The sequence below is a fragment of the Acanthaster planci genome, linkage group LG03 (assembly GCF_054643075.1).
Source record: "Acanthaster planci isolate LZ-2023a linkage group LG03, COTS_SCS, whole genome shotgun sequence".
Lineage (NCBI taxonomy): Eukaryota > Metazoa > Echinodermata > Asteroidea > Valvatida > Acanthasteridae > Acanthaster > Acanthaster planci.
The window spans coordinates 13,025,411-13,050,127 of NC_141779.1; the positions used below are offsets into that span (position 1 = coordinate 13,025,411).

Here is a 24,717-nt window from a genome sequence, read left to right on the forward strand (position 1 = left end):
TCTCCTCACTTCTTCTTTCCTCCGTAGTAAAGAAATTTCCAGGAACTACGATCCTTCCACAATTCATTTGAAGAGAGTGGCCTGGGCCTGCCAAGAAAAAATATCCTCATTACTTCAGAGTTTGTGACCATAAACTGCAAGAAGGAAGATGGTTCATAATTTCCCTCTCTGGTAAATGCAGCTGAGGAGGCTTCACCAAAATTGACACTCTAGAATATATTATTCTGGGAATATCGCCCAACTGTTCCATTAGGGAACAACTGATGTCCCAGATGATCTATGAGAATCGTCTCAGGATAATATAATAATAATAAAATGGACTTGGCAACCCCCCTCCATTATTACCTCACGGCGATTTACATTGACTTATCTGGCAAGACAAAATTACAAATGAGTAATGCATTACATTTAACATGGGCACATTACATGTATCAGTATACTACATAAGAGCTTCTGGTACCGGTATTTCACTGGGACAGTCTATATATCCGAGTGATCCGTTAAGGAGGCCGGGCATGGGAGATTCTTAGACACACAGTACCCTGCCTTAAAGGTCTGGCGAGGCCAGCCATTTCCCAGCAGTTTAAGAGCCTGGGCCCTGCCAGTATTTTCAACCTCAGGGTGATGAAGGGACGGTGGTACTGAGTGTCTGGTTGATCACCCATGTCCTGCCCTCCAAAAGTGACAGCTAGAAACCAGAGTTATACCGGGTAATTCCCAGTGAAATAATGATCATTATAACATTAAAACTACACTGATTAAAATTAAAATAAAAACAAAAAGAACATTAGAAAGTTAGAAAGATTTCAGACGAGTGTTGAACACCTGACTGAAGGGGCACTTCCATCAGAGAGAGGCAACTTGTTCCACATGACTGGTGCAGCTACAGAGAATGATTAGTCACTGTAGGTAGATAGAGTCCTACCCACTACTCAAGGGTGTTGCAGTAACCCAAGAGAGCTTGAACACAAGGAGCAAGACAGAACACAGGGGGTCGGGAGCTCATTAATGTACTCATCCAATGAGTATGATCCATTTGAGGATTTAAAGACCAAGAGAAGAATCTTGAGAAGTATATGTTTCCAAATGGGGAGCCAGTGAAGTTGACAAAGGATTTTGTGGAGCTATCCCACATTTTAGCCTTAACTGTCAGGTGGGCAGCTGTGTTCTGAATGTGCTGAAGCTTGCTTATTTCAGAGTCTGGGATTACAGCGGTAAAGTTGAGATGAAATGTACGAGATGTTCAGCAGTAGCCCTATCTAGAAACCTCCTCAACTGACTAATGGTGCACAGACTGGATTACGTGCACTGACTACAAAGGTTGACCTCAACAGGACCATGTGAACATAAGATCATCAAAAGAACTCCCAGATTACATGCACTGACTAATGGGTTGACCTCAACAGACCAATGTGCACAGGAGGAAGTAGATCCTTATTCCTCTGGTAGCATGAAGTGATGTGGATGACTTCAGTCTTAGAGTCCTTGAGCATTAACTTGTTGGTAATGAATAAATATCTAGTATCAGTTACGTAAGCATCAAGACCATCAGCAAACTGATGAATCAGAGTGATACAGAGTTATGTATCATTTGCACACAATAATCCACTGATGTTATGAGAATTTAAAATAGAAGCTACTGGCCCAATGTACAAAATGAAATCTTTGGGACCAATGATGGATTCTTGAGGAACACCATACAATACCAGCCATTTGGAAGATGTGGCTTTGCCTACAGACAGAGTGATGGCCATCGCTAAGGTATGAAGCTATTAATCAATAACAATCTTCACAATGATAGGAGAGAATCAAGGCATTCTTTCAATGAAGATGTTGGCATTGGATCAAGCAAAAAATTAAATCTTTGGTGGGAGATGGATTATCTTCGCAATGTCAGCTGAACACATGGTGAAGAGAGAGTCAGAACTGCTCTCTGTACAGATACTGGCCTTCTATGTGATAGATCCAGGTTCTTTCGTAGATCCATGATCTTAATGGTAAAAAAGTTGACAAACCTTTCAGCCACATTCCTTTCAGGTGCAGATGGAAGCACTCTGGCAACTGATCTATGCCGCATCTAATGATCTAATGATCATGTTGAACAACTGCCGGGAGTAACAGCCAGCCACCTCATCGTTATGGTAATTAGATTATTGAGGTACTGTCGGTAGGTGTGACAATTATCTCTGTACACTTGGTGATCATTCTCCAAGTCACACCCCGTGTGTGGACGGAGAGTGACAGTTCGGTGGACCTCTGGAGCACACTTATTTAAGAGATCATGCAGGACTTGGTTGTATTGTAAAATGAGGTCAACAAAATTCATGAGAGAATTAAACCAAGTTCAGATGGTTGAATGTCTGTCTTGAAAAAATTTTTACACTCATTTGTTCCAGTCATCTGGAAACAGTGACTATTATGGATGAGCTGGATTTGGACACTTGAACCTTCATGATGATAACTGCATGATCACCCTGAAGGCAGTCGTTAACCCCTATTTACATGTAAGATACAATTTTCTCCACATTCCTAGTAACAGCAGGTCAACAACTACTTGAGCCAGGTCATGCAGATGTCAGTAAGTCTAAAAATCTACAAGGTTCACTTTCATCAGTCTTGTCAACATGTATATTGAAGTTTCCCAAAATAAGCACCTTAGATGAAATAGCGGGGATGCTCTCAACAACTACACCAAACTCCTCCAAAAATGTGTACATCCTCCGCTTGTTAATCCTGGATGGCGGAGGTCGGTAAATGATAAACAGCTTCAATTCTTTTACTTCCAGATGTGAATGTTATATTCATGCGCTTGAAAGAACTAAAAGAGCTGCTTTCATTCATCTGAACACCAAAAATTCTGTATTTAGTATCACACAGATACCTCCGCCGGTTCTGTTAACACAAAGAATATGATGTACATGTATTGTATATATATATATCTTATGACAAGGAATATGGAACTGAGCTCTTTCTACAAATTTACATTTTCAACAAGCTCTACATCAACAGTGAAGCAATGATAAGGATGAGATTTGGAAATACTTCCAGTGCAGATACATGTACATCAGCTTTTAAAATCATTATCTTCATCACAAAGCTGATTAGCGCAGATTTGATCATTGCGATACAGTGAGCACAACCAGGGGATTCAGTCATGCGCAACTGATTTGCAAATTAGAGAGGGGAATTTGTAAAGTTACCTGGAGCATATAAGACAGGAAAGGGTTTGATCTTGCCGATAGTTTGATTGGTGATGTCCACAGGGTCACTCCAGGTCAAGCCAACATCATTACTCTGGGAGGAAAAAGAGTTGAATTCAAAATTCTGACTGTGACAATTATTTAGAAAATCAGTCAATGAGACAAAATGCAACAACTCATTCGGGAAAAAGAGGGCCCATTGGTTTGCACATAAGGATCAAAATGCAATACATCACTGTACATACTTATAAAAATAATGGCTTTATTTATATGGTGCGAAATTAACAGCGGATAAGTGGTCCTTCTTCTACTTCTATTATTATCTTATTATTATTATCCCTGCTCACTGGGCCACAGACATTTCTAAAACCATCTCAGCCTTGTAAGAAGTACGGGTACAGTGTGTACAGCTCAATACTTCCATTTTTGGTGCAAAAGGCCCACCTTCTACCAGTGGAAACTAAAAAATATATACCCAGCAAGAAATGAGACCGAGGGGTACCCCCCCAACATGTCCAATCCCTGTACACATTCCAGACTATTGTTACTTAACACATCCCCCCAAGATGTCTGAAAGGAATTCCCCAGATTCCTGCGAGACAATGACCAACACAAAGCAGGGGGGGGTTCTCTGTCTCATACCTTGCTGCATATGAAAAAATAAGAGCACAAAGTGCGTGTGCCTGTCAAGTGCCTTTCATCTCACACATTGCTGATATCTGTTTGGTACATTAATTCACTCTCGATCACTGAACACAGGAATTTTTTGGTCTGGGAACAGAGAGAGACAAATGCCGATCTCAACAGCTGGGTTTTCAATGGACCAGACAAGCATAAATAGACCAGTACTGAGAGAATGTATTTAAATTAAACAGCCGTTGGGTGTTTGGATAGAGCTGTGCACCCATACATGTACATGCAGCAATGTTTTCACACTTGATCCCAAGGAGTACATGTGTAGCGGTTCATTATTGTTACCTGTTACTCAACATCACCATGCTCTCGGATCTACACCTTTATGGGAGTATTAAAGCAAACCTCCCAGACATGACAGCATATCGTGTATGAGACATTCTTTCAGATTTGTTTTCCTCCAAAAATGGAGACCTTCTGTTTTCAGACATCTGATGACAATCTGATAAATTAGAATGGTTCTGTTCTGACTAAATCTGTATAATGGGCAGGTGAACAAGAAGCTAAAAAGAACACCACTGGAACACAATCATTTTGGAATTCAGCATTCGATAAGTACACCGAGCCCCGCCCACTCTGCACTTGGACAGCAAGCATGACCGTGATTGATCAGAACTACATGAATCAGTCACAAGCCATGGTGATGCTTTAAACTGAGGTGTTTTCCTTCTCTCACCTTCATAACATACAGTCTGGACATTGGTTGTCCGGCATGCTTCATTAAATCTAAGTAGGTCATGTGTGTTGGGAAGGCCGAGAACACTAGAACAATGGCATTGTTCTTACGATCAACAATGGGAGTTGGATTCATTGTCCTGCAACAAACACACAAACAGAACAATATACACTTCTGTCTGTTTATGAAATACTGAAATAATGTAACAGTTTTCAATTAACACTGCCCTCTCATGGAGCATAATTAATTTCCTTAAGATAGCAGTCTGTTATATTACAGGTCCCTAACAGATGTCTGAGGGGGAAATCAAGTGCAAAATGCTTAGTTTTACTTAAATCCAGTAAAAGTGGTATTTCTGAGTATGCTGCATCTGTATGACCAATTTTCTTTTGAATAAGAAAAATTTGGGAAGGAGAGGAGTTTCAGAAAACAAAGTACACAGGCAGTACAAAGGCATTGGAAATTTGTTCAGACTTTTTGACAAAAAAGCTATCGCTGAAGAGGATCTGCTTTACACTAAACACCGGCAGGATCCTTGAAAACAGCCATTGCTTTTGGCTCAGTCCACCATGACCAACAAGACCCCACAATGGTTTTAGACCATGTTTAAAAATTGTTTTGAACTCCTTATTTAAAAACAATGTATATTTGTTAAATGTAAAGGTTTCCCAGTTTTTTTGTTCTGGTAAGCACATGTACATACACACATATGGCATCGCCGCTAAACTTCACTGTTTGGTTTGATCAAATTTGTTGATCACCTGTGTTCAGGTATGCCCGCTATAACTCGTATTCTCTCCCAGGTAACCTCACGCCCCTTCAAGTTGCCCCTCCTCAGGCCGATCATCATGTTGCCCCAGTCTTGAACGGAGTCAAACCTGGCCTCACAGAAAGCCAAGAAGGTGTCCTTAAAGAACACTAATGCCGGCACCCTATGGAGAAAGGAAAGAAACAATGCTGCAAGGCATGCATACAAAAAAATTGATTTCCTTTAAATGCCAAAGATTTTCAAATAAGATCATGCCTTTTGCTTACATATCCATTTATCAGTTAACTTAAAAGCACATGAAAAGTACACGTGTTAGAAGCTGCCTCTGAGGTATTTTGTTTTCTAAAGAGTGCATTACTAAAAATTCAAAAGATTCCAAGCTGTTTCTGACAAATGGATCGGATGTGCATGATAACTTATTTTTAATTAAATGTGCAGAAAGCCAAAATATCTTTGCATGTACTTGTAAGTAACATGACATGCACCTGAACAGGTGAACGTGATTCAAAGTTTTGCACTGAACTGTCAGTGGCACAGAGTCCACATTAACAGCTTGTGAAGTCAAGAGCCACAACTCTATGCAGCATACATGTACATATACATGTAGCTATCTGTAACAGTCCCAAATCCTCCAATTTCAATGATTTTACACCCTACGGGATTAGGGTTGTAATCAACATGTCTTGATCATGGCAGTACATACATACATGTATCTTACCTTGCCTGAAACTGTGGCATTTTTAGATCTTCAAACTCCTCTTTTGCAAAAAGCGCTACAGAAAGGTATTAAACAAAGGAACAAACACATCAAATTAACTAATTAAAAACAAAGTTACATGTATACTGAAATCTGATGTTACTGTTAATTACTTCCACTACAGATGTTTCAAACAAACCTTAACAATTTGGTAGTACACATACTGTACAACTGTACGTGCATATGATGGTAAACAGTCTTTCCACAGACTGATATGCAGACCATACTTTCCTATGCAATAACTGTCCAAGAAGTGTTAGTACAAGTCTGCTTTTTCTCTAATTGGGTTAATCTTTAAACTTCACCTCAACTTAAAGTGGCCCATTTTGTAAAAATCCTTTAGCACGTACAATGTAGGCCTACTCTCGTACATGTACATGTAGGTACCACTCCCCCTTTGTATATTTGTTTCACCACTGGTTGCAGACAGAGAGCAGTGGTGTAACTACATGTAGGGCTATATGTCCGAGGGGCCACCAGGGGGTGCAAACATTTTTTTCTACGGGGCACTACAAGAAAATAAGCTGCAAAGCTGCATTTCAGTGGAAATTATTCAGAGGTTTTTTTTTGGGGGGGGGGGCACCCGGAGGGGTAGAGGTGTCTGCTGGGGGAGGGGCATGTACCTCCCTGTAGTTACGCTAACAGAGAGGCATTGGTCAAACTAGAGAGTGCATGCATTTAGGACTGTCTGGGAAAATTTTTGATGGCATGTACGTCCAATCCTTCGAATGAGACCGTACTCACAGGGGGCTTGAGACACCCAGGCCTGGCCCAAATCCAATTGAAGGCTTGTAGCAAGTTTCTCCAGGTGGTGAGGGTCCAGTCTGTACGCTTTAGATGAGTTCCCTTTAGGATTAGACACACACTTTTCTATCAAAATGGCAAATAGAGGAAAACACAGATATTGTTAGGAGGAAAACGTGTGGCAATATGCGGATCATTATTCCTAGATTTTGTAAGAAACTTCTCAATCTCATCCAAAAGAAATCTGAACAACACATCAGTGAAACCGTGATGCCAAATTTTAGTACGTCCCACACAGACACTACATTTGCACTGCGTAGACTAGGGCTGTGCCGATTATCAGAATATCTGAGTATTCAATCAATTATCGAATATTCAAATATTATTTTCCGAATCTGAATATTCAAATACAAAATTCATGAAAAGGGAATTTTTTTTCCTTTTTTTTTTTAAATAAGATAAATTGCACGATGGAGGCTTGCTTCAAGCAGATTGAAATAAAAAGTGGCAAAAAACTTACAACAAATCTAAAAGTAAATTATTCATTAAAAAATTGAAAAGGACAGACATTTACAACAGGACAAGAAGAATTCGTTCCTACATGTATATCTTGCTAAATCGTGGCTGGAAATACATGTACATGTACTCCTAGATGTGAGAATTTACATTATAGTGATTATAATGTGCAATTGTGTGCGTCATTGCAACTCATTTTGTATACATGCATGTAGTTTGTTCATCAATTATCTGCCGGTTGGTACAACCCAATATTCAGACATTCAATCGAATTGAAGGTTGAATATTTGAATTGTGAACCATTCAAACTGACTCAGCCCTGCATATGACCAATCGAAAAAGGATTTTCCAGAAAGTTCAGAAGCTTGCAATTAAATCAGCATTCAATCCAAATGAATATGATTCAACTAAACTTTACTCAATCAAGATCTGGACTTTAATTCCCATCTGGTTTGGCACAGCCTAACTCTTTGAATATACCACAAGCTCTTGGAGACATAAAAAACACATTGTTCTTGGGATTTGACCTGCATGTACATGTGGGCATCCAATAAAAGCCAGCCTTGACTTCACTTTCCAAGTGGAACAAATTTTCTTTGGATTCAAAGCTAGACTTTGATTTCAACACAGCTGTACAGTGCATTGATTAGTTGAGAACTGAGTTCTGATGCTCCAACCATGTGTCTGCATTAGTGGTGTGCACTAGGGTGGTTACCAAGGTACCCATAATTATTGTGAAGATTAGAGCACAACACAGGATAGTTTTTCTAACTCGTCCATGCCCAGACATTACTACATGTACAAAGCTGCTGTGGGCAGTGAGAATTGCCAGTATTAAACAAAGGGCATCTTTTTCCAAGTGTTACAATTAATGTACATCTCCAATGTAAACGACGGAGAATTGCCAGTACACAGTCTCAAAAGATGTTTCATCCAATCTTTGTTCAATAGTTTTCTGGCAAGTACAATGTAATTTGTCTTTTGAAAATAGTAGATCAAAATTTCACCAGAATTTTATTTTAGTCAACACAATGGAATCGGGTACATGCACCTGTAATTAAGGGTCAGGTTTCTGGCACCCGGGAACTCGGCACGGCCCTAGTCTGTACTGTTCCTGAAGTTACACAAGAACAATTCCATACATACATACATGTACATGTATAGCCATTTTAACAAGAGTGCTTACCCTTCATCATACCGGAAGCAGTGTGGGGTCGGGAGTTGCTAAGACCACTCCACCTAGCTTGCAGCACCTCCATGGCACTATGCATCACAACACTTTTGGGCCCCTTCTCCAAGAACGGGAAGATATTATTCATTCCCAATTGCCACGTAGTGATCAAGTAGACAAGACAAAGGGCGGCTAGCAAGACTCCTATGAGACTCAAGCGTGGATGGCCTTTGCGGATGAGCCTTGACATCCTAAAAACAGGAAAGCATGTGATCCTTACCAATTTTTCAATGTAACTTTCCCTCAGATTTGAAGTTTAAAAGTTGGAAGACTCAATGGTTTGATCTCAGCTCAATCTTTTTCTTTCTTATTCAACCCAGTAGTTGAAACTCCCTGAAGGGGCACACATTTTTTTTTCAAGCAAGTGAACTGCCATGTCGACGTACATGTACGTACATGTACATATACCATGTATTGATTGTTGCTTTTCAAATATTTCCTGCACATGTTCTCACAGATGCAATTAAATCTTACTTTCCTAAACATACAAAGTTACAAGGTTTGCATATAATGGACTTGCTTAACAACCAAACTGAATCAAGTGATTTGCTAAAGCTTTGGCATAGTAAACCAACCATGTGTATGGCTAATTTATGTACTTGTATAAACATTAATTGGAAAGTGGTTCAATGAACATGTACCGGTATACATGTAAGAGTCCCCCAAAATGGCAGTTTCACAATAGTGCCCCACCAAGAGTTTGCAATGCATTGGCAAATCACAATGCGCCAAATGTGTCAACTAAATGCACATTTGGAAAGAGTTGACAGATGGCGCACGTTGTGGTTGGCCAATGCGTTGCAAACTCTTGGTGGCGCACTATTGTGGATTGCCCATATTCAAGGTCATACATGTACAACAAAACAGAAAAGCTGGTCCTTTTACTGCGATTAGTTCTTACTCTGCTCTGTTTGGAAACCAACACTCCATGTCTTCCTTCTGGTGTGACCTACATGTGCATACATGTACATGTCATACCTGAACCAGCAGATCTACTGATAATTGAGGCTGTGATACACTGGAAAAATTCTGCTACATTAATAAACCACTCTCATGTTGCCTAGAACTTGTACGGGTGGCCAATTATTCGCAGAAATATCATCTTTTGGTTGGTTTTCGATTTTACCTCTAACAGTCCAATTTATTCAAGTACGGTTGCAAGTATCCCAATGATTTAAAATGGTTGTATTTTCATGAAGTATTTAGTAGCACATGTATTATTGACTGGAATTCTGAAAGCTGCATGGGATATTGACACTCTGTGAATTATTCTTTTCCAACGATGGCCAACCACAGTTTTAGTGGTTTAGCAGCCACTTGCACTGTTGCAGGAAAAACATGACTGTGACATCAAATGAGCAGACCCTATCTTGACCTCCACTCCGCTCCAGCACAAAGGATATGCAGGGCTGTACACTCAATATGGTCAAAATAGACTTTATGTGCAGTACTAATATGAAACACGTAACTCATGGAGATGGTGCCCCAGACTTGTATAGATTTGGGAGAAATCACGGAGCTGAAGCAAGTGATCAGATGCATCACTGACCATGCTTACATGACAGGCAGAACACATCTACCAGTTGTGTTAATTGTAGTGTGTTCTGCCCGTAAGCAGTGTACCGTGCATGTACACATGTAATCTTTTGACACCGGATCAAAAGCTTGCAAGTTAGTCACTGAAGTGCTACTTGACCTGTATTTTTCATTTTATTTTATTCATTCATTCATTCTTTATTTACCACATAACTGTACAATACATGTATGTCATGAAAAAATTAATGTGGATGGGGGGTCCCAAGAAGCAAAGACTTGCCAAGCAGGATCCTCTAGTACATTAATTAACATTACACATTAACACATAGCACACCTAATACACATTACAGAACTAAACCCAAAACAGTAGGTTCAATAACCCTGTGAGACACGTTAAAATTAGACAAATTAGAGTCTACATAAGCAGAGAGTAATTTAGCTTTAAATTTCTTTTTGAATAAACGAATATTCTGTATACTTTTTATAGAAATTTCAAGGGAATTCCATAGTTTAGGTCCCTGGATGCCTAACTTTTTGAATAAACGAATATTCTGTATACTTTTTATAGAAACTTCAAGGGAATTCCATAGTTTAGGTCCCTGATGCCAAACTGTATTTTGAGTAGCAGTGGTACGAGCAAAAGATTGATGAAATATTCATTTCAAGGAAAGAATTTGAGACCACAGGCCACTTGATACCCTGTGTACACACTCATCATGCCCATGAGACCAGTCTGAACAATTTTGTTTTCTTTAAATAAGCTGTTGCTATAATTCAATGTGCATTAATCACAGGTTTCAAATGGGGGGATCCGCTGGGGGAGGGATATGTGCCCCCCAAGTAACCCCATAGTTACACCACCTATTTCACCACTAGGCCTTTATGCATGTTAATTATTAACCAATCATGCCAATAGACCTTTTTCACCCACTGTGTCTGGATTGTACTAAATGTAAACAATACCACAGGCTGCCTTGGTCCCAGTGATTGCATCCTACGTGCAGCTCCAATCACGAGCAAGTGCACTGCGAACACTCATGCTTGACTGGCTTATCTTGAACAAGTAGATAACCACCTGATTACCATCACAACACATAGCAGTCTAGCACAATAGCGACATCACAGAAGAAAGGTCTATAGGGGTGGTCCCACTACTTAAAATGCTAGAGCAAGAACTTCTTGCACGAGCGAACTTCTTGAAGGCATATACATGTACTTCTTGAAGAAGTAGGCCTATACGCCTTCCTTGGCAAGTCCGCGCTCTAATTGGAGCAAAGTCCAAACAGAACTCTAATGGTCTAAACTTTCATTTAGTTTCAAATTAAACAATAAAGTGTGCAAATCGTCAAAGGCTGTTTACCTTACTCGCCTTACTGCCTGCTTCATCTCCATGGCCAAGATTATTGGCTGAGCACAGCGACGTCTTAGCCAGGATGACGACCATTCTGCCAGGGAGGTCGGAAAAGCTTACATTTTGGAGACACCACCTGCGTATTCTTTGAAGGCCTAGTACATACAAATAAATACACGACACTTTTTGATGACAACACACTTTCTGCGGTCGCGCCATGTGGCGCCCTCGGTTGGTGAAATGTAGAGAAGACCATAGACTCGATTCAAGGCTAATAAACCAAAAAAACAGAAGCTTTGAAGTCAAGTTACGATCATGACACAAAACAGTGTAACGATCATAAATGTTGACCCTGAAGTTGTGATGTTCACGGTCAAAACGCGACAAAAAGAACTGGTCTTCTCTAAATATTGACAATCTTGGATTATATTTATTTCCCAACTTCAGAAACCGTATACACTGTACACAACCAAAAATTCTGCTTCAATTGTTTTTTACGGATTATTGTGTTATCATTTTCCAATCGATAAAAGTTCGAACCAAATACATGCTTATTGTCCTAATACGCACGTTATGCATATGGGAATTTATCTAAAGCGGAATTGATTCTAGCAAAATCGTATAGAAAATCTGTATAGCTGAGCCGGCAAATAAATATCAACCAGGACACATTACACCCGCAGCCTGCAAATTGCGTGGATCGTCCAAACATGTCATTCTTGATAAAACTTAGCTAACCCATCTAAACTAATAATGTTTTCAAGTGCATATATACATTCATTGATCAAAAATGATCCATTTCGATTTCTACGGAATGGAACATTTTATTTGTTAATTGAAGTCATTCTTAGCACTGATGCACTTAATACTTATTGTTTTGGTAATAAAGTTGAGCCACAAGAACCTCATGCAATTTCGGTGCTTGCTGATTTGAAATTAGTTAGCACACAACACAACAACACACAACTTATAAGTTGAAAAAAAAACGGAAAAGGTGATGCTAACGTCGGGTTTCCCAAAAAAAATTCATTGCTGTAACATACAGCAATCATTGTCACCTCGGAGTATACATGACCATTTTTATTTAACGTGACTGTTACAACCACTTTTTATTGCTGTGATTGTTAAGCTCAAACAACTATCTACTGATATAAGAATGCCGTGCCTCGAAAACAAAAGGGTTGCGGCCGATAGGCTAATATTGACCACACTGGAAGTGACAACAACAGTCGCTATCACATTAGCTTCCCAACTGCATTAGCTTTAGGCAATATGTTTGGGCACTAAAGTTCACCATTATTTCCAGTTACAGCCAATTCATCAAAACAGTTTGGAATACGTCAGGGATAGGCTGACATCGTATAAAATATATCCAACGTGGGATTTTTCGTGATCGATAAACAAGCGCCGATGTGTAACCTTGTGTTGTACTGAAGGATCAGTTACGTCGCTATTATAATGTATACAACATACGGTTTGAATCATCGTGTGAACTGGTAATGTCTTCAGTGAAATTCTCTTAACTTGCAATCTTTTTATTCCTCTTAAAATATAAATCTGAATACATAATACAATCATTAGATTACAGTATATTTCCATTAAATGAAACAATCAATAAGTTTCAGTGTTTAAGGGTTGTCATACAAACCACAAAAGCAAAAAGGATTCGTTACTACCGGTACTTAATATAAAAGACTAAAAGGAAAAACTGTTAATGATTAAATGCAGTACACGTATCGTTGCATTTCATGTCAGGTAGAACGGCGCAAATTTATTTCTAAACATTTGAATAAATTCTTACGAATTTTCTTCATATTCTATAAAGCTTAACCTCTATCAACAGAGGTTTGAGGTGCAAAAGTTGATGTTAAAATGCACCTTGTTGCTTTGTAGAGCCGGCTACGGATACTTGTTATTAGGGCCCTGCGGTGGTACGCCTGATAAGACAACCCACCAACAATCGATGCTTCTACATGATGCCATGGTACAAAGCTTGCCGATAATACATTATAATAGCTAACTGCATTAAGTAGCAGTTTGAGCAGTATCATGTGTCGTGGGCACATGAGAACGAAAAAGAAAGGCCGGTCGAGCACGCTGCCTTGGTGGAGAGGGTTAGGGAAAGAATATGAAAGAGGCATACCTTTCGAACATGGTACAACGTCCTCTCAAATTGTTCGCATTTGATTGGAAAAGTCATTTGTTTATTAACGGTGGTGAGTTGAGTCAGGTATGTGGACGGGTAACCTCGTGTGATATTATTTACGGGAAAAAGCTCATGAGATACAAAAACAGATGCACATGAGTATGAAACACAGTGGATTATTCACTAAACGTAACCATAATGTCAATTACAAAGCACAGGAAAATTGGACATAGGGGTTCTACCCTCAGTCATTGACTGCTGTAAAAGAAAGTCAAAATATATTTTTAAATCAGCAACTACTTCTGTAGTCTGAAGGTCGGCAACAAACAAGCATTTTATTCTTAAATCAGGAATCGGCGATCAGGAATTTGTTTTCAGCAAATCTGATCTAATCTGACATGCAATCCTCCTCTCACTTTTGATTTGAATCCAGGTTGATCAGCCCACCCCGCACGCGCATCTCTTCCTCAGACGTCATGGTTACTTTCCATTTCCCCAACGGTGTGGAATCAATCTGGTGAGCTCTCTCTACGACACTTTCATATTCACGACAAATGGAAAGACCAAGGAGAAATATGTTGCTCGGAAAAGCAGTTGATGACGCAGTAAACGAAATGTTATTGACATGTTAAAAGCATTGCTTGATAATTTTATATGAAATGCCAGTGAAATCTGTTGAAAACTGTCTGATTAGTATTCCCTTCGGCTTTTTAAAACGAATTATTGTCAAATTTACACTGAACTAATGGAGTAGCAAATGCACAGTGAATGTAACACACTCATCTAGCAATTAGCTTCAAATCTTAGCTTTTATAGTTTTGAGGAAGCCCGAATAAGAGATTACCTATTTCTACCGTCTACCGAACTTGGGCTTGTTCTGGACAGGAGGTGGCGTTTTTCCGGTGATGGGGCGGATGACTGCATTCTCATACTCCGTGGAGGGGTTACTGAACTGTTTGGGTCCTGAGGCCTTGCTTGGGTCATTGGGAAGCTCATATATTTCCCCGCTGTCTGTATCAGTTACGCGACGCTCAGACTAGGTTCGTGACACAGAAGAAAAAAAATAATTAGAAATTTTAAATAAGCAAAAGCAAATTTAGAATGCATGTATGATATCAACAGTTAGTGGTGCAATATTCTTCATTTCGAAAGGTGTTACTAAACGAGTTGATGTAACTTAGTGAAATTATGTAATTTCAATTAAAATGGATGTTAATATAGCTTCGGACATTTACTGCTCTAAAAGCCAATACCCAGGAAAGAGCCCCAAAATTAATACATCAGACCGACTGCGCCTGCTATTAAAGTCACGTGATCTACAGTGGGTATCAAATATCAACAAACATAACGTCCTCTTACTGCAAAATGTGTGTTTTAAGTGGTATTACTTACTAAGACTAAAGCCCATTTTTGTTATACTACATAGCACAACAGTAGTCTATGTACTGTACTGACCGTCGGCGTTATTTTTTTGTTAATAACACTTACGACACAGTTTGCTGTGGCAGGACCACATGTTTGTTAATGCTTGATACCCATTATAGGTCACGTGAATTAGTGGGTGCAATCGGTCTATTCAACTGAGCGTTGTAAAGGGCATTCCTTTATTGTTCATCTAAACTAACTACTCTCTTTCTATTGCTGATAGCCAATGGCTAAAAAGTACACTAAAGTATAAATTAAGAAAGGCTGATCACCTTATAGGTGTGGTCGTCTGTTTCCAAGGCGGCGTTTGTGCGTCCCGTTCTTGCCGAACTGAGTTTTTCACTCCCCTACGCTCATCAAAACACAACAAAAGAAAGGCTGGTCGAAGATGAAGATATATAATTAGCATCACATATAGAAAAGTATTAGTAGACGCATCTATAGGACTCCATAGGTGACTGTGTAATTAAATGTGCTCATTGCAAATATTCTGAGTAAACTTTGCTCTCTCGTGTTTTGTCATAGACAGTCCAAATTCCTGTACATTTCTGACATAAAAGCTGTAACACAGAGTCATCCTCCCAGAACAAAGCAAACTTTGTTCTCTCAGATTTGTAAATAATTAAACTCAAGAAGCACAAAAAATGCCGTTACATGTTCTACGAAAAGTTTTAATGGGTTTATACAAGACACAAAGCAGTATTAAAAATGTGCATTTTACAAGGAGTGTTTTAAAAATGTTAACTGCATGGGCTCTTCAATGGAACTAATGCACCTCAAACAACATCCACTTACCTGCAGCCTGCGGTACTTCCAGAAGGTACAGCAGAAGATAATTGCCAGAATAAGGACAAACGTACCAAGCACCACTCCTACCACTATCGCCACCATGTTCACTTTCATATAAAAAGTACATCGAAATATCAGTACACTTTTGCTAGTCACACATAAGGCCTGATTACTGACTGGTTTTTCGGGACTGTGGCCAAGAAAATACCGTAAAAGGGGCATTTCCTGCCGATGGTCTAATGAATACATTAACGTCAAAAGTTATAGCCCTTTTGTCAATTATTCAGTGTATGTATTGGAGGGAGGGAAAACAGTGACTGAATGGTCCAAGTAAGCCTGTTTAAATTCCCAAGTACTACTGCACATTCCTGTTTCTTGTCAATTTCATCTTTAAATCTTGCTGTTTTGAAATGTATATATAGAGTATATGGAGGTTTCATTAATTCATAAATTAACTAAACTGAATGGATATGTGGAAATATCATGTCTATTTAATATCCATCTGCAGTTTTTGGAGCAAGAGTTGTACCCTCCTTGCCCCTCCCCCTACTATAAAGCCATTGGTCAAAAGGAAAGGGTGGACCTACGTGGTTCTGTTACGGCCTGGGTTACACCGGGCGTCACCATCAGCGTTTGCGGCACGCTCTCAATGCCGTCGTGAACAGAGACAACACTGAAGAAATACTCGGTCGCATATTCCAGATTGACGAAAATGCGGCTTCAGAAAAAAAATTAGAAACCAATGACTCATTTTACAATAATTACGAGTATGCAGTGTGAAATACAGGCAACTTCCCACGTCACTTGTTTCAAAATGCGCAACACTGCTTGACTATGTCTGCACCGTTCAACACAAGCGAATCATAATTTGAGCAGCAGGAGGCATCAGTTCAGATTAATGACATGGCTAATATTTTTCGATGTTGTATATGAAAGATATACCTTCTTTAAACGTGACGCTGTATTCTTGGACTCTCCATTATGCAAGAAAGCAGTCCATGCTTGTATTTAGAGTGAAAGCCATACTTATGAACTAGATCTAGCGTAGATTTGGCTTGGGTTCGTTTCTGTTGTTTAATTGACTGGGAGCTATCTCCCAGTAGAAGTATAATAGTGGGCCTATGTAAACATAAACGTATCAGCTTCTCATTTCAACATCCCCAATCTGAATTCGTACGCCGTAAAAACGCTAGGTAAAAATGTTAAAATCGTTTTGCAATTAATATATTTTACGATTTGTCGGGTAAATGATACAAGCGCGCACAAGTATCGGATAAGAAATCATCGCGATTCACTTTGAACAAAAAAAGCTTCAGCTTTACAGCGTTTAGTAGCACATTCTATTAAACGAAATAATGATCATCTGGAAAAAGCAAAGAAAGTTCCTACCTTGTGTCTAACATCGTGTTGGGGTCTTCCGCGGTTCCAGCCGGAGAGACTGTAACCATGTATGAGGTGACCTCATCCTCTGTCGGTGCGTCCCACACGAGGGTGATAGAGTCATTTGTCACCACCGTAGGGCGAATATTGCTTACGCGTCCCGGTCCTGCAATATGTGCATAAACAAGAAAGTTTGAAGTTGAACAGTGCCTTTACATGGACACCCTCTTTGCTCTGGAAATTATCCAAGCAAAACAGATCAACATAAAAAGTATAAACAAGCGGGTTCCTTTCTTTTGCTGTAAGTGCGATTGCATATCCTGTGCGGAGCTTTTTAAAGTACCAGTTATGCTTGCTGGGCACAGTTTCCAAAGTGCATGTACTGTATATAAGTTCGAGCCAAATTTAAAAGAATTCCGATATTTGTCCTAGAATTTTGCAATTTTACGATTTGTGCGGTAAAAAGTGGAGCTTTGATGGACCAGAAAAGTCTCGATTAGTTGATAATATTATGAAACGTAAACTTTAAAAGGATGCCGCAGCCAGAGCCGAGGTTTAGACAACGTCCATTGGGTCATGTATTGTATAAGGTTACACGGTACAGTTGTACGAGGAGTCAAAACAAAAACGAAACGCCTTGAAACCCTGAGCCTTAAACTTTTCTTACTTACTAGTTTTCTGGGAGGTGCCGACCGACAGACCCGAGTTACTAATAAGTCTGATCATGTAGTCGGTGTTCGGCTTCAGTCCTTTGAACTCGGCCGAGGCGGTGTTTCCAGTGTTGGATACGGTCAGGTAGCTCTTCTCCGCGTCAGCTGGATTAATCAACAGCATGTACGGCTCCTCATTGCTGCTCGGAGGCGAAGTGGCCCACACAAGTGCTATGGTTGATTCGGTGTAGTTGTAAGCAACGAGCTGAGAAGCATTCAGTAGTCCTACAAAGCGAATCACGACAAGGTCGACACTTCGAATATTTGTCCGTTCAAATCTTACACCGCTTTTACTTGCGGACCATTTTCATCATTTTTACGAGCGCACAAAGCGACCCTCCCAATTTTCGGGAATTTTTTATGTATTCGTTATGGCCTTTCTGAGGGGTGACTTGAAATTTTGGGACATTTTACATATTTTTGGGAGGAGTGGAAATAAAACAAACCAATAAATCTTCTTCATCTTATTCTTCTGAAAATTAAATGTGAGGAAGACTTGGCCCCAGTTTCCCCTTCCCTGATCCATCCCTACCCGTCTTGAGTGTGCAAAACGAAAAACAAAAAAATCATGTTTTCTGAGCTAAAGGTATTCCCTTCATTGCTTAGTTTTTTTTAAAAACGCTGTGCCCTAACGCCATCCCCCAGCTTAGTGTTTAGCACTCGAGAAAATGAATGCTTCCTTTCATTAATTTCAAAACCTAAATCCCTCAAAATGCAGACTGACTGCAGAATGTATCTTAATAGCGTAAGCAATACATTATTTTGAGGTATTTTGAATGTCCATGTCTCATAGATTTCACTCAAGTCGGATGACCAGCAGTTGGGATTATATGCAAAGAGACTTAAACTCAGGACTGCTAGAACGAAAGATATACAAGCTGCGGGTGGGATGACTGGTCGGATAACGCTCTCGCATTCCAAGGACACCCCCTTTGCCATAGCAGGACTGGGTTGTAAATGTTCTCCTGGAAATGTTTAGTGCAATAAATTTCCCAGGTCTTAGTCACAGAAAGTGTTTTCGTGCGCCAAGTGCATGCAGACTGCGTTTTGCAGCCCATATATAGCTACCGCGTGGTGGACGATTTGCTTTTTTGACAGATCGCTCACCCACACTTTCACGTTTGCCAGCCTAAGGCAAACATGGGGCAAGAAGGATGTTAGCACAAACCAGATAAGGGTAAATCACTTTTGCAGGAATAGAGTGAAAGTGCCAACCTTGTACGTGGCGTTGTAGGCTACTCTCAACCAAAACTGCTACTTGACTGTCAAATTTACCTGTAGAAACAGTTACACTTGAATCCGCTTCTTGGCGCATTTTGCCTGAGCCAACCACCGCACTGACACGTGTTAAGAGCGATTCTCCAGGACGGAGACTTTCCAGTATCACTCTGCTCATTTCCCTGGGGACGTACACCGGTTCCCTTACGCCGACAGTTACTCTGTATTGCTCCACATTCCCTGAACTTGGAGCTGTCCATGTCAGTTCAGCTGATGTAGGTGACAGGGTTGTTGATGTCAGACCGGCTGGCACGGTGGGTCCTGGTGAAAAAAAACAGAGCAAACAAAATAAACAGAACAAAACACAAACAAAATATGAATCTTCGCCACTCTGTGTTCAGCAATTAAAAGCAATCTTGCCATCACTTAATAAACATGTTTTTCTAAACACCACAAACCTTTTAATGGAAAACAAAAAAGAACTGACATATCTGTAACTTCGAAATATCCCAAACTGTGCCTTGAGGGCACCACGTTACCACTCAGCACTCTATGATACTTTATGATCACTTTATGATCTAACTTTATGAAATCATTCCCCATTACACGTTCAGTGAGATTTGAACAGCTTTGCCCATATTAATAGCAATGTGAATCATTATTCCAACCCCAAAATTGCGAAGCGTATGTTTAGGAAATAAATCACGCAAAATCAATTTATTACTTAGGCCTATTAGTAACCAATGTTGTAGCCTAGCCAGAATCAGGAACATCAACGGAAGAACTTGTCAGTGTGGTTCCTCATACCCGCCGCTTCGTTCAAGGCATGAGCCATGGAGTGTGCATGGGAACGATTTTTGTTAACCCAGTGAAACAGTGTAACCTAGGCTTCCGTATGACGCGTGCGTACGGAATGAACGTAGCTTGTGGCAGTATACCTAGCAGGCTACAGGATAGGCCTATCTTTTCAAACTTAAACATGTAATGAACGAGATTCGCAGCTGTCAGTGCCCTTGGATGGGGTTTATGGGTCCCAGTGATTAGCACTGGTATATCTGGAGGTGGGAAGGGAACTTCTCCCTTGTGGGAACTCTGTCCCCCTCCTCCTCCCCAGGAACCTAGCGACGTAGCCAAGGGGGAGAAGCGGAAAATACCCCTGAAGGAACTCTTGTCCCCCTGCCCTTCTCCCCCAAGGAGCCTGGCTTCACCACTGATGATTAGAGTTTATAGGCATAGGCTGAGATCTACGAAGCAAGCGGCATCAAACAACCGAGGCAGAAACAGACCTCACACCAAGATGCCCCCTTCATCTTGAAAGCACGCACTGAACGCAAATAGTACTGCTGTTAACCTGAAGACTTCCCTCTTGGAAAAACTGCAGGCACCACAGAGCATCACTTACTCGTCCATTGCTGAGTCGAAGAGACGACAGCACCCGACTCACTGCTGACCTCTACGTTGTACAACGTCCCGGGTTCGAGACTGGTGACAGCCTGTTCGACATAGGTATACTTCATCTGGTCAGAGGAAAGCGTAACAGGCACGCGCTGGCTGGAATCGGGCCTGGGTGTCCCCTGTGAAATAGAATTCAACTCCTTATAGTTTTGAACTCTTTGAAATATGTCACTCGTACTCTGTACTAGACCTTGTCCGAAATGAGCTTTCAGAGCTATGGGCAATGTCTTACGTCAGCATTTGTCACGTTTTTGTAACTTAAATTTAGCTCCAGGTTATCACTCGTGGCCGTCACATTCGCGATTTCGACCATGAAGTTGAAACTGTCCGCTTTGATGCACACCCTTCGATGGCGAACTGTACGATAATCCTATTTATACCATTTACACTTGCGTGCGGTACTGGAAAGTGGTTACAGAAAGTGATAACGGCCCACGATGCTGTACATTTACGGAGCGGACAACAATAATAACGTAGAAGCTGGACCACAACGTCATATCATACCCGACAAGAACGCTGACTCAGCTGGCCGGAACACGCGGGTCTGTGTGCGCTAAATCATTCTGGTTTCTAAATGCAGCGGTTTATTGAGTGACCGCGCAGTTTGTCGGCTCTGAATGAAACAACCTGAAATACTAGGGTCTTATATCTTAAACCGCGCGAATCCCGTTCCACAAGCGCTGTAAATGGCTCTTCAGACACCATGAATGTGACATCATCATGCAAATTTTGTACACTGCATCACTCTCTGTAAAATTATGCAGCATTGCAAAATGAGGCTTACATTTGCCCAAACTAAGAGGCTGTAGTCTGCAATGGCTGCATTTTCTGACTGGGGCCAGACGACGGTGAAACGCTCACTCGTGACGAACCTGAACAAGGTATGATTCACCGGTGGTTGCACTGCGAGGAAGAAGAAAATTGACTATTTCAAATTATCTAAATTTGAAACTTTAGAACAGACTGGCATTTTTTGGTGTTAAGCCCACAAAAATATCACAAATATCTCAGTTTCTTCAGTTTCCTTTTTAATGAAAACACAAAGGCTAATTTCTGACCCTCGACGTTTCCCCTTGAGTGAACAAGGGTCATGGAATATCTGTTGACACTTCACTTCATGGATTGCCCCAAAACAATCGGTGAGTATGCTGGCGTACATGTACCAAATTAGGCTAACTGCACTAACCGACAGCACGGATGTTGAAGGAGCAACTCGCCTCGTTGCCCGCGCTGTCCCTGGTAGTGTACCTGACAGTCGTGATGCCCAAATCGAATTTGGTCCCTGGCACGTGCGTGAAGGACGTGCGTAGAGGTTTGTTCGAGTTGTCGTCGGTCGCCGGTTGGTCCCAGCTGACCGGAACGGAGAACACCGGATTCATCGGATCGAAGTCGGGTATAGTCTTGCGAACGGCTTCGGGACATTTGGTTATCGTTGGATTCTGATTGTCTAGTATAAAAACAAATATGACAACCCGACCTTTCAAAATAATTAATGCTCACACTTTTGCTCAAGACTAATTGTTTTCTTCACCTTAAAAGAGACACGCGATGCAATTTTCATGTCTCGAATACATGTCAAGAAGCTTTCTTGTAATGTTACTTTGACTTTCCACCCCTTTGGAGTAGTGAAGGGAGAAACTTCGACATATTGGTTTCTGTACTAATAAAATGTCCCTAGTCATGAGCCGAAGTGTGATGTCATCCAGGCCAAACAATAGTGTCTCCATAATTCTATGTAAAAAAAATCACATTTTTCCACATGATCTACTTGTACGTTCCATTCTTCTTGTTTATCCTATTAAACAACTTGTTTAGATAGAGAGAGTTTTTGGATTTTTTTCATCGTCTTTTGCATACCAGTGCCTTGTGTGACAAAAGCAAAATAGAGCCCTTTAAAATGTACCGATGAAAGGATTTTCTAAGAATGGAAAACTGCCATCGCCTTGTCACTTCCAAAGTATTTACCCCTTGGTCCTGTTTTTATTGTTCCAATGCGTAGTAATGTGTATGAAGCAATTTGAGCTGAATGTCCACTGACAGTTTCCTTTTACTCTTAAGCACGACCGTATGACCCAGGAAGGTTCATGCTGTGACCAACTTTACAATACATAGAGCTGCCTTACTGGCATCCAATATGTTTGATACTCAATGGCAACGGTTCGAGTCTGCAGACTTGCCTTTGTCGTTCAGGATCGGCACAATCACAGTTGAGCATTCTGTAAGAATATCTCATTAGTTTGCAGCCGGCAAATGAAAGTGGCACAGTTTACCTTGCGGCCAACAACAGGATGGGTACACTCCACTCGACGGCAGTAAATTTGGATCTGTTGAGTATGCGTCTCCCTAGGGGTTAGTTGGATAGTGTTGGGATTGGGCAGTTCGGATGGGTTCTGGTTACGTTTAGGTTCAGGCGGGTTTAGTGTCGGTTGGCTGAACTGCTGTGGGTTGTTTGATGGGCGTGATACGAGTACATTAACCAAAATGAAAACCAACCAGTAGGCCCCGATGGGTGCAGACCACTAATTCAAGTGAGAATTTCTGACCAGCTCATTAGCATTAAGTCAAGAGTGCCCCCACAGTATCTTTTGAAAAAGGAGATTGTTTGGCCCCCAAAATGGTGAGATTGTGTAAATCGTAGCCAGGATCAACTCCCTGGGTCTTTGAGCTTTCATATGAGGGCAGAAGGGCTGAAAACTACGGTTGAAAAATGGTCCTAAGTGCCCGAGAAAGTTGAGGGTTGCCACTTGAAAAATGGCTGCAATCAGACTTCGGAAAAATCACTTTTTGGGGGGTGATTTTGTTTTGTGGGAATAATTAAAAATGTACTTGGTTAACCCACAAAAAACTGAAAAGAAATTGGAAGACAAGTGACCAGACAAGAATTTCATTTGTGTTTCAGAAATCTCAGGGATGTTGGCATGCATGCTATTGGGCCCTGAACGGTGCTGATTTTACACTGTTTTCAATGGGGCTTGAATTAGTGGACTGGACCCCGATGCTACTCACCGGAAACTGTCACCCGAAATGTGCAGGTTACCCTATCACCAGCAGTAGTTTGAGCCGAGCATGTTACCACAGTGATGCCGATTGGAAACTCCGAGCCACTCTGGGGGGTGCATGCCGTGTTCATCACCTCAGAAGGCTGCCTTGGGATACTCCAAGTCACAACTCCAGTGTCTTTGTTATTGTCTGTATTACCCGTCCAATCAGAGGGACAAACGACGTCTGAGAAAATATTGAAAGAGAAAATAATTAGGCAAAGAAAGTAGACCCTATTTTCCTTGCCGAAAAAAACATTTCTGAAGGTATGTCCTGCAGTGCAATGTTGATCACCACTGCTGTTTGTTCTCGGCATTGGTGGGTCAAAGCAGAGGAACCACACCTGCTCCCCCAAACCCCCAGAAATGGCATTTTGAATACCACGAGAGAAAGTAGATCTAGAAAGCAGTTTCATCGCCCTTCCTTCCCAAAGCGTTTAAAAAGCAGCAACCCTCTGACAAGTTCAAAAAGGCTACACAAAGAAATTCCAAAATGTCAACCCCACCTCCCAAAAAAGACACTAACACCCCATTAAAATCAAGTTTTTAGCCACCCCTTAAATCTATGCAAAATGTGCTGAGTACTCATGAGTGTGATTCGTCCTTAGTTTTGTATAGGTCCGACCTCCACAGTTTGATCCCAACTTTTGGAGGAGTGAGAGGTCAAAGCAATGTACTTCAGAATTATTTCATCAAATCTATGCCACTTTGAGTTGGAATTCACACCTCAGCTCCAATGTCAAAATGATTTAGTTAAAAACCCGTTTTTATTAAAAACGTGCAGCTGCGCTATCCACGTGGCGTTTAGTGCGGCATACTTTTATTTTTGTCGAAAAAATCAGCTTTTAAACATCGCATATCAGTGTCATTCCTGAGTGAGCGAGAATAAAATACATTCGGAAATCTTTTAAAGCCCTTTCAATTTTCTTTTCGTTTACTTTTCTACCTTACAGCCTACCAACTTCCACTTCTAGTTTTATCCCGTCAAATGGCCTGCCGAATATGAAGTTTGATTCTCGAAAAAGCTAAACGAATTGACTTTAAGCCTTGGCTCAACCAGAGACCGAAACCCTGCTACTCTCA

General features: G+C 40.8%; 2 protein-coding genes across 7 annotated transcripts in view; both read right to left on the reverse strand.

Annotated features, from left to right (window-relative positions):
- Nucleotides 1-14,593, reverse strand: part of LOC110991032 (sialidase-3-like) — a 25,885-nt gene extending 11,292 nt beyond the window's left edge. For both annotated transcript variants that reach the window (XM_022256124.2, XM_022256122.2), the window contains exons 1-9: nucleotides 14,464-14,593; nucleotides 11,483-11,628; nucleotides 8,542-8,777; nucleotides 6,840-6,965; nucleotides 6,057-6,111; nucleotides 5,331-5,501; nucleotides 4,570-4,708; nucleotides 3,201-3,294; nucleotides 10-87 (exon numbers count right to left, since the gene is read on the reverse strand). In XM_022256124.2, coding sequence (XP_022111816.1) covers nucleotides 10-87; nucleotides 3,201-3,294; nucleotides 4,570-4,708; nucleotides 5,331-5,501; nucleotides 6,057-6,111; nucleotides 6,840-6,965; nucleotides 8,542-8,777; nucleotides 11,483-11,514 — 931 coding nt within the window. In that variant the 5' untranslated portion in view covers nucleotides 11,515-11,628; nucleotides 14,464-14,593. The remainder of the gene's footprint in view (nucleotides 1-9; nucleotides 88-3,200; nucleotides 3,295-4,569; nucleotides 4,709-5,330; nucleotides 5,502-6,056; nucleotides 6,112-6,839; nucleotides 6,966-8,541; nucleotides 8,778-11,482; nucleotides 11,629-14,463) is intronic.
- Nucleotides 11,884-24,717, reverse strand: part of LOC110991030 (tenascin-R-like) — a 55,094-nt gene continuing 42,260 nt past the window's right edge. For all 5 annotated transcript variants that reach the window (XM_022256117.2, XM_087134547.1, XM_087134546.1 and 2 more), the window contains 11 exons: nucleotides 23,603-23,821; nucleotides 21,783-22,043; nucleotides 21,381-21,499; nucleotides 20,544-20,715; nucleotides 19,199-19,462; nucleotides 17,885-18,148; nucleotides 17,223-17,379; nucleotides 16,421-16,551; nucleotides 15,840-15,940; nucleotides 15,317-15,391; nucleotides 11,884-14,655 (listed from right to left, as the gene is read on the reverse strand). In XM_022256117.2, coding sequence (XP_022111809.2) covers nucleotides 14,470-14,655; nucleotides 15,317-15,391; nucleotides 15,840-15,940; nucleotides 16,421-16,551; nucleotides 17,223-17,379; nucleotides 17,885-18,148; nucleotides 19,199-19,462; nucleotides 20,544-20,715; nucleotides 21,381-21,499; nucleotides 21,783-22,043; nucleotides 23,603-23,821 — 1,949 coding nt within the window. In that variant the 3' untranslated portion in view covers nucleotides 11,884-14,469. The remainder of the gene's footprint in view (nucleotides 14,656-15,316; nucleotides 15,392-15,839; nucleotides 15,941-16,420; nucleotides 16,552-17,222; nucleotides 17,380-17,884; nucleotides 18,149-19,198; nucleotides 19,463-20,543; nucleotides 20,716-21,380; nucleotides 21,500-21,782; nucleotides 22,044-23,602; nucleotides 23,822-24,717) is intronic.